Source organism: Siphateles boraxobius, unplaced genomic scaffold, assembly GCF_051911475.1.
Source record: "Siphateles boraxobius isolate OS27281-9 unplaced genomic scaffold, OSU_SipBor_1 12, whole genome shotgun sequence".
NCBI classification, from domain to species: Eukaryota; Metazoa; Chordata; class Actinopteri; order Cypriniformes; family Leuciscidae; genus Siphateles; species Siphateles boraxobius.
The window spans coordinates 2,027,501-2,040,701 of NW_027508722.1; the positions used below are offsets into that span (position 1 = coordinate 2,027,501).

General features: G+C 39.9%; 1 protein-coding gene across 1 annotated transcript in view; it reads left to right on the top strand.

Moving 5' to 3' along the window:
* ascc3 (activating signal cointegrator 1 complex subunit 3) overlaps window positions 1–13,105 on the top strand; it is a 255,180-nt gene extending 242,075 nt beyond the window's left edge. The window contains exons 38-42 of the mRNA XM_077206021.1: window positions 640–791; window positions 4,801–4,927; window positions 7,699–7,905; window positions 11,754–11,929; window positions 12,411–13,105. Of these exons, the coding sequence (XP_077062136.1) occupies window positions 640–791; window positions 4,801–4,927; window positions 7,699–7,905; window positions 11,754–11,929; window positions 12,411–12,558 (810 nt within the window). The 3' untranslated portion in view covers window positions 12,559–13,105. The remainder of the gene's footprint in view (window positions 1–639; window positions 792–4,800; window positions 4,928–7,698; window positions 7,906–11,753; window positions 11,930–12,410) is intronic.
* The last annotated feature ends 96 nt before the right edge of the window (window positions 13,106–13,201 follow it).

Genomic DNA, 13,201 nt, shown 5'->3' on the forward strand with positions numbered 1-13,201 from the left:
AATAATGTAACAAAACGAAAACAAACCTATATGCAGTCCTACAATACAGCCTATTATTATTAGGATTGTTTTTTAGGCTCTTTGGGGTTTTTTTTTGTGTGTTTGTTTTAAAACTCCTAGATCGGCTGGACAAAAGTTAACCCATAGCTTTGAAAGTAAAGAAGAATATACAGCCTGTATAAACGAGAGCTTTTGTAGGATTTTTCATTGTGGCAGATAGCAGTTATATTTGTTTTGTAGCGTGTGGTGTGGTCAGGTGCGCGATTGTGACTGTCACTATAGACCTAGGACAGTGCTCCTCACTTTTTGCAGTAAAAAAAAAAAGAATTTTCAAAGAATTGTTTTATTATTATAGTTTTATGTATTTTTGATGTTTTTTCGTTGTTGTTTTATAAATGCTCTGACAATTGTTAAAAAAATGTTCAATCAAAACATCGCGTCTTTTTTTTTTTTTGTCGACTAATCGTTGCGCAGGACAAGACTTTGGTCGACTCGGGATTTCTTTGGTTGACTACAGCCCTAGAAATGTCATCTCATCTTGTGAACCCGTTGTCGTGTATCGTCATATTTGAACAACCTGCCATGCATTTTCCTGGATAAGAGACTGTCACGGCTGAGTGTTTTCTGCTGTCTCTGCAGGCTATGCTGGATGTGGTGGCGAACGAAGGCTGGCTCGTGTCTGCGCTCAGCATCTGTAACCTTGTGCAGATGATCATTCAGGCCAGATGGCTTCACGATTCCTCCCTGCTCACAATTCCTCACATTGAAAAGCAGGATCTCTACGTCTTCAGGTATAAATACTTCTAAAAGTCATGTACGCACTGCCTTATATCATTTTTACATCGGCGACTCCACTAATATTCCATAACGTGTTCGAGAATCTGCTTGTGTTAGTCAACTTTACTGTGCACAGAAAACTGCTGACCTGTTATAGATCAGAGATTATGCTGAACCAACATTAATATTAACTTGGGGTGTGATGAGATCTCGCCATATTAAAACATGACGATATTTCTTGCGATATTAGCGTGACTGTGTTGAGTTTGTGGCAAAACCTTCTTGTCCTTTACTGCATATGATAATTCAGTAGCACTTTGTTTTACAGTCCTGTTTCGCATGAACATACTATGTACTTATTGTAGTAATGACACTAACCCTGAACCGACCCCTAAACCTTAACTTAGTTACCTTACACTACTCATTAAGTACATTGAAAGTGCACGTACTGTAAAATGAAGTGTTACCCATAATTCATACTCCGAAAGTAGAACTTATTAGTGTTGTGCTTTCACGATTTCTCAATTAAATATTGGGTTAAATTAAATAACGGAAGTGGCGCAATCCACGGACCCGAATTAAATTACTGCTTTATTAGATCGTTTTCCAACGCTGCACGATATATTAAAACATATAAAACATGGTGCTATCATGTATAAACCAACACTAACACAGGAGAGTGTTTCTAAATATGCGAACTCTTGTTCATTTCAATTTCAAAATAAAAGTTTAACCCTCACTCTGAGTTTGCATGTTTTGGTATCCACGTGTTCCTGTTCAAGAAATGACAGTGGCTGTAGCATTTATATCATAAAGAAGTGGCCAAATATTAAAGATTAAGTGGACACTTGAATTAAATGTTGTTTAAAGGATTTGATCTGATGTAAAGTGACAACATTAATCACCAGGCCGTTGACTCTCTCTGCCGGCACTTATTACAATACATAATGTATACAACTTTATTGTTTATAATATTATGTGTGTTACATTAAGTATTTTAACAGTGTTGTTCTATAAAACCATAAATTACTTGCTTATGATACTTTATGCAAACCATTTATTATTGCCTCGTTATTATGTATGTATTTTAAGTCATTTTAAAGGCTATTGTTCACTTAGGTCTATTTTTATTACCCAAAAAAATATGATCCGATTATTCAATTAATTGTCAAAATAATTGACTGATTACTCAAATATCAAAATAATCGTTAGTGCCAACTCTAGATTAGTTAAATAATAAGTAAAATACACATGCATTGTTTTTCATTGTGTGACTTTGTCGAATAAAAGACTATTTTCCAGTCATATTTTGTCATTGACTTAATTAAAAATGTCATCTCATCTCGTGAACCCAATGTCGTGTATCGTCTCGTGACCTAAGTGTATCTTCACACCCCTAATATTAACAAACTCATATGGTTAATTAGCATGTAAATGCTGCTTTCAGCCAGTGTCATGTGATGTGACATGCTGTAATCCATTGAAAACTGATTTGGCAAGGGTAAATGGAATAAAAGGGGACGAAAACAGAACATAAATTGTGATATACAGATATTGTTGTGGACAAGTGATGGCATTCTGTTGCTCTTGAGATCCACGTTTTGTTCCAGTTAAACCAGGTGAATGTATTTTCCATATTATGTGTGTGCCTACAGAACATGTCAGTGCTTGATTCCTCGAGTGCACAGAGAGCTTGCGACCCAGCACGAGTTATGAGATGTTAGTCAGGTCACAAGGTTTGATCAAGAGTGACCCATAGGTGCTCCTGAGGACAGCTGTGACCGCAGCATCTGTGTGGCCCTGCATTGTTCTGCTGTTAGCGTCACAGATTTAATGTTTGCTGCTCAGTCTTATCTCTCCAGCATCAGTCAAATGGAGACATGCTGTATGTCTAAGCAGAAAAACACACCTGGGGCCAGTACAATGTGATAAGCAACATTCAGTTCGACATATTGCACCATAAGTTATATAGAGATTCCCTGTAGAGCAGCCTGGGTTTTTAAGCATAAAGTCTGATGTGTGCATACAGGGCTTGACATTAACTGCTCACCCGCCACTGTGGCTAGCGGTTTTCCAAAGTTACTAGCCACTCAGCATTTACACTGGCCACAATTTTGACATCGATACCATAGGGAAAAACGGCCATATAGATATATTTTTAATATTATCTCATAATTTGGCAGCTGGTATATTAGGCTGCTGTCACTTTAAGACCTGACGCACTGATCTATTATACCATTTCTTTCTCAGCTGTGTAGGGTCACTTAAGGTCCCCTTTAGTCAATAACTGTATCCCTTAACACTCATCTTTGATCACCAAAATTACAAATAATTTTAAATAGATAGCCTTAAAATAGGGTGAATGTAACTTTACACTCTTGCCTCATTTAGTATTCATGGTTCTATGAATATGCAAATGAGCCCCGCCTCCACTCACTCACTCACTCACTCACTCACTCAGAGATCCACTCGTTGACGATCACACGTTGATCTGATTGGTTACAAGGTAGTTTGTGACGTCAGAAACACCAGCGATTTCAAAGCGTGTTTTTGAGACTGTCTTTGGTTCACTGCAGTTTTAAAGAGAAAATACACAGCAGTGCTGTCGACTTATGACTTTACACACGGTTTGTCTTAAAGCATATTAAAAACACCACACAGACATATAAACAACATTAAAAACTTGATTTTCACCACAGAAGAACTTTATTTATTTTTTTACATTATTTCGTGTGTATTTACTAAGTTATTTTGTGTGTAACTAACTGGCTGTCGGAGAGATGAGAGAGCGAGAAAGAGTGATGATATGTATCGATATTTTTGACAACGCTAATTGCTCTTAGTTTATTATTTCAGATGCCTTCTTAAAAGACTACAGTTGACAAATGTATATATTATATATAAAATGAAACCTGCTAAAGTGGCTAGTAGGAGTGACTGCGTCAAACACCGTACGATCGTGTTAACGTCAAACCCTGTGTACATATATTCGCAGATGGTAGTATGACCAAGATCTTCCAGATATATGAAATATATACAGTCAAACCAAAAAAAATTCAGACACCTTCAACATTCCTCACATTGTCACAGTTTATTCGCCATAGTTTATAAAATGGTAATTAAATATGACAAGAACTCAGTTGATATTTCACTGGTTTTGTTCATCCTTCTGTTAGACTGTCTCACACATGAATTATGTTGAATATCTGTCAGCTGTTAAATTTATGAACATAACAAGATAATACCAATTTAGCTCAAACAATTACCAAGCAATGCTTCATGTTGTTCAGTCTGTGGTGTAAAAATCTCACATTAGCAATTAAAGAAAAAACACTTCAGCAAAACATGATCAGCTCAAAGTGTCTGAATAACTTTTGCTCCCAAATTCGTATCAATTTTACTGGTAGTCACTGTAAAAAAATTATTTTTGGGGACAATGAGTCAGATTTTACTTTATTTTGCTCTTCTCACCTACATAAATGAACTATAGTGTCCTGCAGACACTAGTAAAAACATATCTGGTGTCTGAATAATTTTTAGTTTGACTGTAATGTCATGCAAAATTTCCCCTATTTTATATTGCACTGGCAACCTTGAGTATTTCAGAGCAGTCTTGATGTCTCCTCCTCTCTACCCATGTGTTTTCCGCTCTCCCGAACCTAACCCGTTGTCCCAGAGAGAGGCGAGTGTTCACTTCCCGTCAGCGTGTTAGACTCCTCACCTGAGGCTCGCTGATCATGACAGCGTAACATGTCTTAGCGGCTAATCCCGTCGCCATCTCTTATCTCACTCCGCAAACACCATCAGCGGACACACATGCACACGCTAACATCACTGGCGTCGGGTTCTCCCTCGCCCGTAACACGTTTCAGTGCGGACGCGTCCCGCGGCGAGTGTAATTTGGTGGAAACACAATAAAAATGGTAAGAGAGGGATCAGGCCGAGCAGGATCCATCATGCTGTGACAGCGGGAAACAGGCTCTTGTGTGATTGAAGGTCACGTGACTGTGTTTTCGTGGACAGGAGGTGGAGCGGTGGATATCGAGGCCCAATCGAGAGTCTTCCCGAGCTAATCGCTGCCTGTGACGGGAGACAGGACAACTTCACGTCGATGGTGAAGGAGATCCTGCAGCCCAGTCAGATCTCTCAGGTGGCTCATCTTACACACACACGATTCACAATGCATTTTTTCATGTTATTGAACTTTCATTTTAAATCTTTTTTGTTTTGTGATAATGTACGTTTTACTGTCACTTTTGTTCAATTTAATGATTTTTGTGGAATAAAAGTACTAATTTCTTTACCAAAAAAATTATAAATCCCCCCCCCCAAACGTTTGAACAGTAGTGTATATACAGTAATCGGACTATGATTGGCCTTGCACTGTGAAAAGGACAAAATTATTGTTTTAAAATATTTAATTAAGTACAGTGTTGTGTATACTTTATTCTATCTGTGTATAATAGCAACTGAGAATGCCATACATTTCTGCACTTGTGGGTTGGGTGAAAAGTGAAAGTTTAAGACATGTGACTGACTCCTGTGTAAAAACAAACATCCAAGATCCTGCTCTCAGTATTACGAAGACACTACGTATATTGGCATTTCTCGACTCATATTCTTTTGTGAATCACCTCTTAACAACATAAACATTCAAATAATTTCCCATTCCCCTTGCATCAGCACCAGCGCGTGTGCCGGAGAGTCACGCTGGTCTCAGGTAGCAGCAAGATCTCCAATTACCTCCCAAATGAGAGGGTTTAGAGCTCCAATCTAAGTGCTAATTGCAGCGGTAATGCTAGCGTCGGATCCCAGCGCCGGTTCCCCATCAGTATTCCTGCGAATCCCCCTTCCTCTCGTCCTGATAATTAAATAAGCACATGCGCCGCCGCGTCCTCGGCTCGTTCACTGACGAAGAGTAATCCTTGCATAAATAGCTGTGGCCGGGTGATCTACACCGTTTTTCCCTCCGTCTTCCATGTCTCTAATGCTAACAGACGCTTTCTTGTATGTGTTCTTTGTTTAGCCATGTTCCTTGTGTTTTATGTACGTACAGTTGTTGAGTGATGAGCTTTTATGGCTTATTTCGAGCTCTACTGGAAATATACACTACTGGTCAAAGGTTGGGAATAATTACGTCTCTTATGCTCACTAAGACTGCATTTATTTGATCAAAGATACAGTAAATATTATTACAATTTTTCTATGTGTATATTCGATTAACTGTAATTTATTCCTGTGATCAAAGCTGAATTTTCAGCATCATTACTCAGTCTTCAGTGTCACATGATCCTTCAGAAATCAGTATAATATGATTATTTGATGCTCACTTATCAATGAATAATTAATCACTATTGGTTCTTATTATAATTATCAACATTGATACTAATTTTTTGTGGAAACTGTGCTGCATTTTTTTACCCCTTTGATGAATAGAAAGATCAGTGAAAAGATCTTATTAGATTAATTAGTTATTTAAATAAAAATATTTTATAATAAATAGAAATCTGGGTAAATCTGCAAACCATTAATTTATACGTAATTCATAGTTAATATATTGTAGTCTCTATATTGTTAAAATATTAATAGGCTATATACAATTAGTGAGTTCTTCATTCCTTGTGACTAATTTACACAATTATTGTTCTTTAATTAGCTCATATGTAAAGAGTTAATGTTTTTAATGATTTGTATCCTAACTCTAACTAAGGTATTATAACAGTGTGATTATTTTACATTTCTATTGCTGTATTGTACATTTCAGCATGTATCCAAACATACAAGTCTTGTGTTGTACCTTTAGTACGAATATCATAATTCATAAACATTTTAAACCAGAGCTGAAATCTTGATCATGAAATCATTAAAAGGTTATTCAATTAATAAAATAAATGTATGTGTAAACTGAGTTGATGCTTATTTATGCTCAATCTGTTTGTAAACATTTTAGGAACACTTAATATGAATGCATTTTGTAAAAAAAAAGAAAAGATTAATAAATAAATAAATAAAGTGCTTAATTAATGACAATTAGTATTTTCTGTGACCTAATCTAAAATGAGGACTATTTACTCTGAATAACCATTAACAGCTGGTTTAAAATACTGTACATCACTTATTTGGTTAATACAAAGCATTAAAAAAACATTATCTAACTTTTTACTTATGAGCTAATTAAACAATTATAATTTTAGTAATTATAGTGACAAGGAATCAACTCAATATTTGAATAAAGGCTATTATATATATTAGCAATGTAGATACTGCAATATTTTAACTATGATTTAACTATAAACTAATAGTTGGAAAATTATATAAGTGCTTTGTTGCTGTATAATTATTATAAAGTGTTAATCAAATTTTTTTTTTGCCTTTACTGTCATTTTGATTAATTTATTGTGTCCTTGTTTAATAGTGTATTATTATTTAATGTATCACAACAATAATGTAATAAATGTTTCTTGAGCATCAAATCATCATATTAGAGTGATTTCTGAAGGATCATGTGACACTGAAGACTGGAGTAATGATGCTGAAAATACAGTTTTGATCACAGGAATAAATGACACTTTAAAAAATAGTAAACAGTTATTTTAAATTGTAACAATATTTCACAATATTTTTTGTACTATATTTTTGATATAATAAATGCAGCTGTGGTGAGAAGATACTTCTTTTTGAAAAACATAAACAATCGTACAGATCCCCACAACATTGATAATAATCAAATCATCATATTATACTGATTTCTGAAGGGTCATGGGACACTGAAGACTGGAGTAATGATGCTAAATTAAGAATCATTCCAACTTTTCCAACGATAGTGTAATTCACAGAACTTGCTTTGCTAACTTTGCCTGATGTCGATCACAAAAGAAAGCGTGTGGTTTATAGCGTGTGCTAATGGTGTTGTTGTGTCAGGCATGGCTGTACGTGAGTCAGCTGCCCGTGGTGGAGGTCAGTCTGAGTGTGAAGGGCTGGTGGGAAGAGTGTGTGGAGCAAACGGAGCGATCGATCCCCTCGAGTGTGTCCAACATCCGGGACGAGTCCAGCTGGCTGTCACTGCATGCGGATCAGGAGTACGTCCTACAGGTGTCCCTGCGCAGACTCAACACCGGCCAGCAGAGAGTGAGTCCAACACACACACACACACAAGCTTTCCTTCCCCAGACGCTCCATTCACCTCCATCCACTGGTTTCAGTCACACACACAAACACACAGGAAGTGACATGAAAGAACAAATGTTTGGATTTGGGTATGGTCGTTACTCAGTTTTTTGACCACTTCGTTAACTTTGTTTGGATTTTTATTTGTTGAAATTATTAACTTAATTTAGAAATGTTAGGAAACGTCTGAGGTTACGTATGTAACCCTGGTTCCCTTAAGAGGGAACGAGACGTGTGGGAACGCTTCTGCGTGATCGCGTCATGAAGAACGTATAGAATCAGTCTAATGGTGTGATGAGACGTCATAGGCGGGTGACGTCCCAGACCAGGAAACTATAAAGCATACCCGGAAATCAGACCGGGTTAGTTTCTGATAGGCCGAAGCAAGTCGATACAGGGAGTATTGCCGGGCGACACACCGTCTATTTTCCTCTTCAGGGATCCAGGGTTACATACGTAACCTGAGACGCTCCCTTTTAAGGGTACTCGAGCTGCGTTGAGACACGGTGGGAACACTATACCCACGACCCCATAATAACCAATGCCTGTCTGTATAAAATCATAGCGCACACTAATATACAAGCACCTGGACCCGAAGTGGAGCCGAGATTTAGATTGTAAAATCTCACAAATGTGTGTGGTGAGGACCAGCCTGCTGCATCACAAATGTCAAGAAAAGAAAGACCCGATAACAGAGTTTTAGAGACAGCCTTACTCCTGGTGGAATGGGCCCGGACAGCCAAAGGTGAAGGCTGACCAGCCGCTTCATAAGCAAGTGAGATAGCCTCAACCACTTGCTCATTCTCTGCTTAGATGCAGGGTACCCTTTTCTAAGTGTCCCCGAAACAGACACATATTTGATCCGACTTTCGCTACAGGATAGCTCTGTAGGCATAAGCATCTAAGGGATAGCAGATAAAGTTTTTCCTGATCTGATGAAAGGAAAGGTGGAGGACAAAAGGCCTGCAGCATAATAGTGTCCACAGCATTAGTAGAGACCTTAAGAACATAACCCGGCCTAGTGTGAAGGAAGGCTTTCACCATACAAGGTGGAAATTCCTGGCACGAAGGAGCAACCGACGGAGCTTACCAATCTCCAATTCTCTTTATGGAAGAAATAGCAAGGAGAAATAAAGTCTTTAGAGTGAGGAATTTTTCTGAAACCTCTTCAATAGGCTCGAAGGGAGATAAACTCAGGACTTCCAGTACAATAGCCAAATCCCATGCCGGTGCCCTAGTGCGCAGTGCAGGCCTCAGCATCAGAGTGCCACGGAGAAAACGAGTAATAAGAGGATCTATACCCAAAAGATGCGCCACCCAAAGAAGTGTGGTAAGCAGATAGAGCCGCTACATACACCTTTAAGATAACACCTTGGAGATAATCCAGCTGAGAAACGCTCTTACAAATAATTGAGAACTAAACCAACAGGGCAGATGTCAGAATTCAATTGACGTTCTCTACACCAAGAAGAGAATAGTCTCCACTTCAATCCGTACAGTCTTCTCGTGGAAGGAGCTCTGGACTGGAGTATGGTCTCCACGACCTCGGTCGAGAAACCGGATTATATTTATATTTACATTTACATTTATTCATTTAGCTGACGCTTTTATCCAAAGCGACTTACAATTGCTATATTTCAGAGGTCGCACGCCTCTGGAGCATTATATGAGCTTGGCCTCCTCAGGGGCCAAGCCTACAGTTTCCATAACTCCGGGCAGGGGTGATAAATCGTGCCCCCTGCTTGGGACAATAGGTCCCTCCTGATCGGAATCTCCATCGGAGAGACATCTAGAAGGGACACCAGGTCCGAGAACCAGACTCGGGCTGGCCAGTACGGGGCTACTAACAAAAGACGGGCCCCGTACCGACGAACCCTCTCCAGAACCCCCGGGAGAAAAAATATTGGGGGAATTGCATACAGGTACAGCCTAAGCCATACCTGAACCATCGCATCCAGCCCCAGTGGAGCTGGATGCGTGAGGGAGAACCACATGGGACAGTGAGTTGTCTCTGAAGATGCAAATAAGTCGACTTGTGCTCAACCAAATTTTTCCCATAGGAGCTTCACCACCTCGGGGTGAAGTCTCCATTCCCCGGGCCTCAGTCCCTGTCTCGACAGGATATCAGCTCCCTGGTTTTGGTGCCCCTGGAATATATACTGCCCTGAGGGACAGTAATTTCCCCTGGGCCCATGGGAAGTGTTTGAGAGCCCAAAATACTGCCATCATTTGTAGCCGATTTATGTGCCAAGAAAGTAGATGGTCCTCCCACAGACCTTTAGCCGACCGACCACTAGTTATCGCCCCCCAACCTGTGAGGGGAACCATTTGTCGTTTGCGTTACGCGACGACAAGGAGCCCCCAGCACTGGGCCTTGGGTGAGTAACCAAGGCTTCTTCCACATGACTTAGGCACGTAGGCATTGCCGAGTGACCTTGCTCATGCGAAACAAATTTCCCCTCGTAGAAAATCCCTTGGTTCTGAGCCACCACTGCAAGGGTTCTCATGTAATGAAGGCCAAAAGTTATTACGTTGGATGCAGCTGCCATAAGACCCAACAGTTTCTGGGACTGTTTCACAGTGAGTGACTGGCCTAGTTTTACTCCATTCACGGCTGAGAGAATCGAGTGGTGACGTTCTGTTTTTTGTGCACTCTGTGCTGCGAGGAGCTCGTAGATAGCCGAGACTGCTGAGACAGCAGTATCGGGGGACCATAGATCAGTGAGGAAGAAACTTTTGAAATGCCTCTGCTTGTTTCTTCGCCTCCGGAAACCTCTTGGGAAAAACGGAAGTCCCCGATGAGGAGGTTGTGATCTGGATGGTAGAAAACGTTCATTCAGCAGACTTTATCTTTTGTACTTCTTGTTTCTCGGCTGGCCAATCGATATTTAATTTAGCTACAGCACGAGTAACAACCTCCATCAGCTCCTCATAAGCAGGGGTATGAGGTGGTGAATCCTCAAGTTCTTCTGCATGCAGATCCTCAGAACTGAATAGTTGTAGCACTGGTGCCTCATCCCAGGGAGAAGAAACCGCAGCACGTGCTTCTCCCTGAGACAAGACACTGGATCTGGCAGCTGAAGACAGAGATGGGGCTGGGCCTGTCTCAAACCCCTCTGTCAGATCCATTTGTGAACCCCACGATGTACGTCTCCGCTGTGCCTCGGCAGCAGCTGGACCCGCACCATGGGGAACGTGAACCGAACCACCGTCCTCAAAGAATGCCGCTTATCGCAATGCTCACTGTCAGCCCCCTCGAGAACTGACTGGGCATGCTCCACTCCCAATCAAGCAAAACATAGTTTGTGTCTGTCCCCACCCGTAATGAAACGAGGGCAAGGAACAGGACACTGCTTGAACTGCTGCTTGTTCGCCATAATAATGTATATAAATGCTTGTGTAAAACAGACAACACCAAATAGACAGAGACCGTATACACAGAGCACTTGCTGAAGGCACAGAAGCTAGCGCGGTCTGTTTTCTGGGTATGCTTTATAGTTTCCCTCGTCACACCATTGAACTGGTTCTATACGTGCTTCATGACGCAATCGCGCAAAGGCGTTCCCACCACGTCTCGGCGCAGCTCGAGTTACCTTGTAAGGGAAATAAAGCTTTTGAAATGAAGACTGTGTTTGGAGTGGAGTGCGTGCAAAATAGCTAATCATTGTTCCCTTAATCCATGGCCAACATCGAAAGGCCGAAACAAGTAAAAAAAAAAACTGAGTAACCACCATCCCCAAAACCAAACATTTGTTCAACATGCCTTTCTTTGCCCAGACGCTCCATTCACATTAATCTACTGGTTTCAGAGGAGGCAGGACAGCAGGGCTCAGGCGCCACGCTTCCCCAAACCCAAAGACGAAGGCTGGTTCCTCGTTCTCGGGGAGGTTGAGAAGAAAGATCTGCTGGCCATCAAACGCGTGGGATTCATACGCAACCGCAGCAGTGTGTCTGTGGCCTTCTACACACCAGAGAAGACGGGGAAGTAAGAGCAGTCACAATGCACAAAAATTATTCTCTTACTTACTATTTGTCTTGTTTCCAGTCCAAATATCTAAAAATTCTTAAAACAAGATGCATTTACTAGACGAGTAAAATGCAATTTATTTTTGTCTTGTTTTCTGGAGGAAAAAAAAATTAAAGGAAGTGAGTTTTTGCTTAAAACAAGCTAAATTTTCTGTCAATGGGGTAAGAAAAATAATCTTGTTCCTGTTTGAAATAAGATTATTTTTCTTACCCCATTGGTAGATAATTTAGCTTGTTTTAAATTCACTTCCTTTACATTTTTTTCCCCAAAAAAACAAGACAAAATATATTTAATGGCATTTTACTCATCTAGTAAATGCATCTTGATTTTTTGAATTTTTTGATATTTGGACTGGAAACAAGACAAATCATTTTTTGCAGTGCCGCTGCTAGTCTAAAGGCATTTTTTTCACAGTGTTAATGTGTAAATGTTCCTGTAGGTGTATCTACACGCTGTACCTGATGAGCGACAGCTACTTGGGCCTGGATCAGCAGTACGACCTCCGTCTGAACGTCCAGCCGGCCAGCATCTCAGCGCAGGTCAACACTGAGATCTCAGAGAGCGCAGGCAGAACCGGCCTAAAGTGAGCTCGAACTCGGTCAAAAACAAACCAGCGCGCGCTTTGGCTTGGGATGGGCGGTTGTTTTTGTAAGTTCTAGGAAAAATACAGTTTAACATTTAGATGATTTAGCCCAAATAGTCAATTCACCCATATAAAACTAAACCAGATCTTTCTTTGGCTTGGGATTGCTTTGTAAGTTCTAGGAAAAGTTCTAGTGCCAATTTTTTTCATTCAATTAAACATTAAGATGATTAGGCCCAAATAGTCCGTTTCCCCATATCTAACAATTTCAGATGAGAGATCAGATGTTTGTAATGGAGAGGAAACATCTAACGTTCACTTTTTCTGCCTTATTATTACTCTTTTTACTCTTATTACTGATTTTCACTTTGATTTTTTTTTTTAGGTCGCCTATAAGCCCTGTGGTACGTTTCAGGGCAAACATTATATTTGTCAAATTAAAACTATAAATATAAAAAAAATACAAAATAAAAAAAGTTTCTTCTGAATTTATGAAAATGTTCTGTGTGGAAAGTTTTGTTGAATGTATAAAATAAAAACACTTGAATGCAGCACAACTGTTTCCAGTCTTTCCTGAGTGTCCAAATGTACCTAACCGTTTTCCACAAGCTTTTTTGTTTTGCTTTTGTTTAGTCTATTTTAACGTC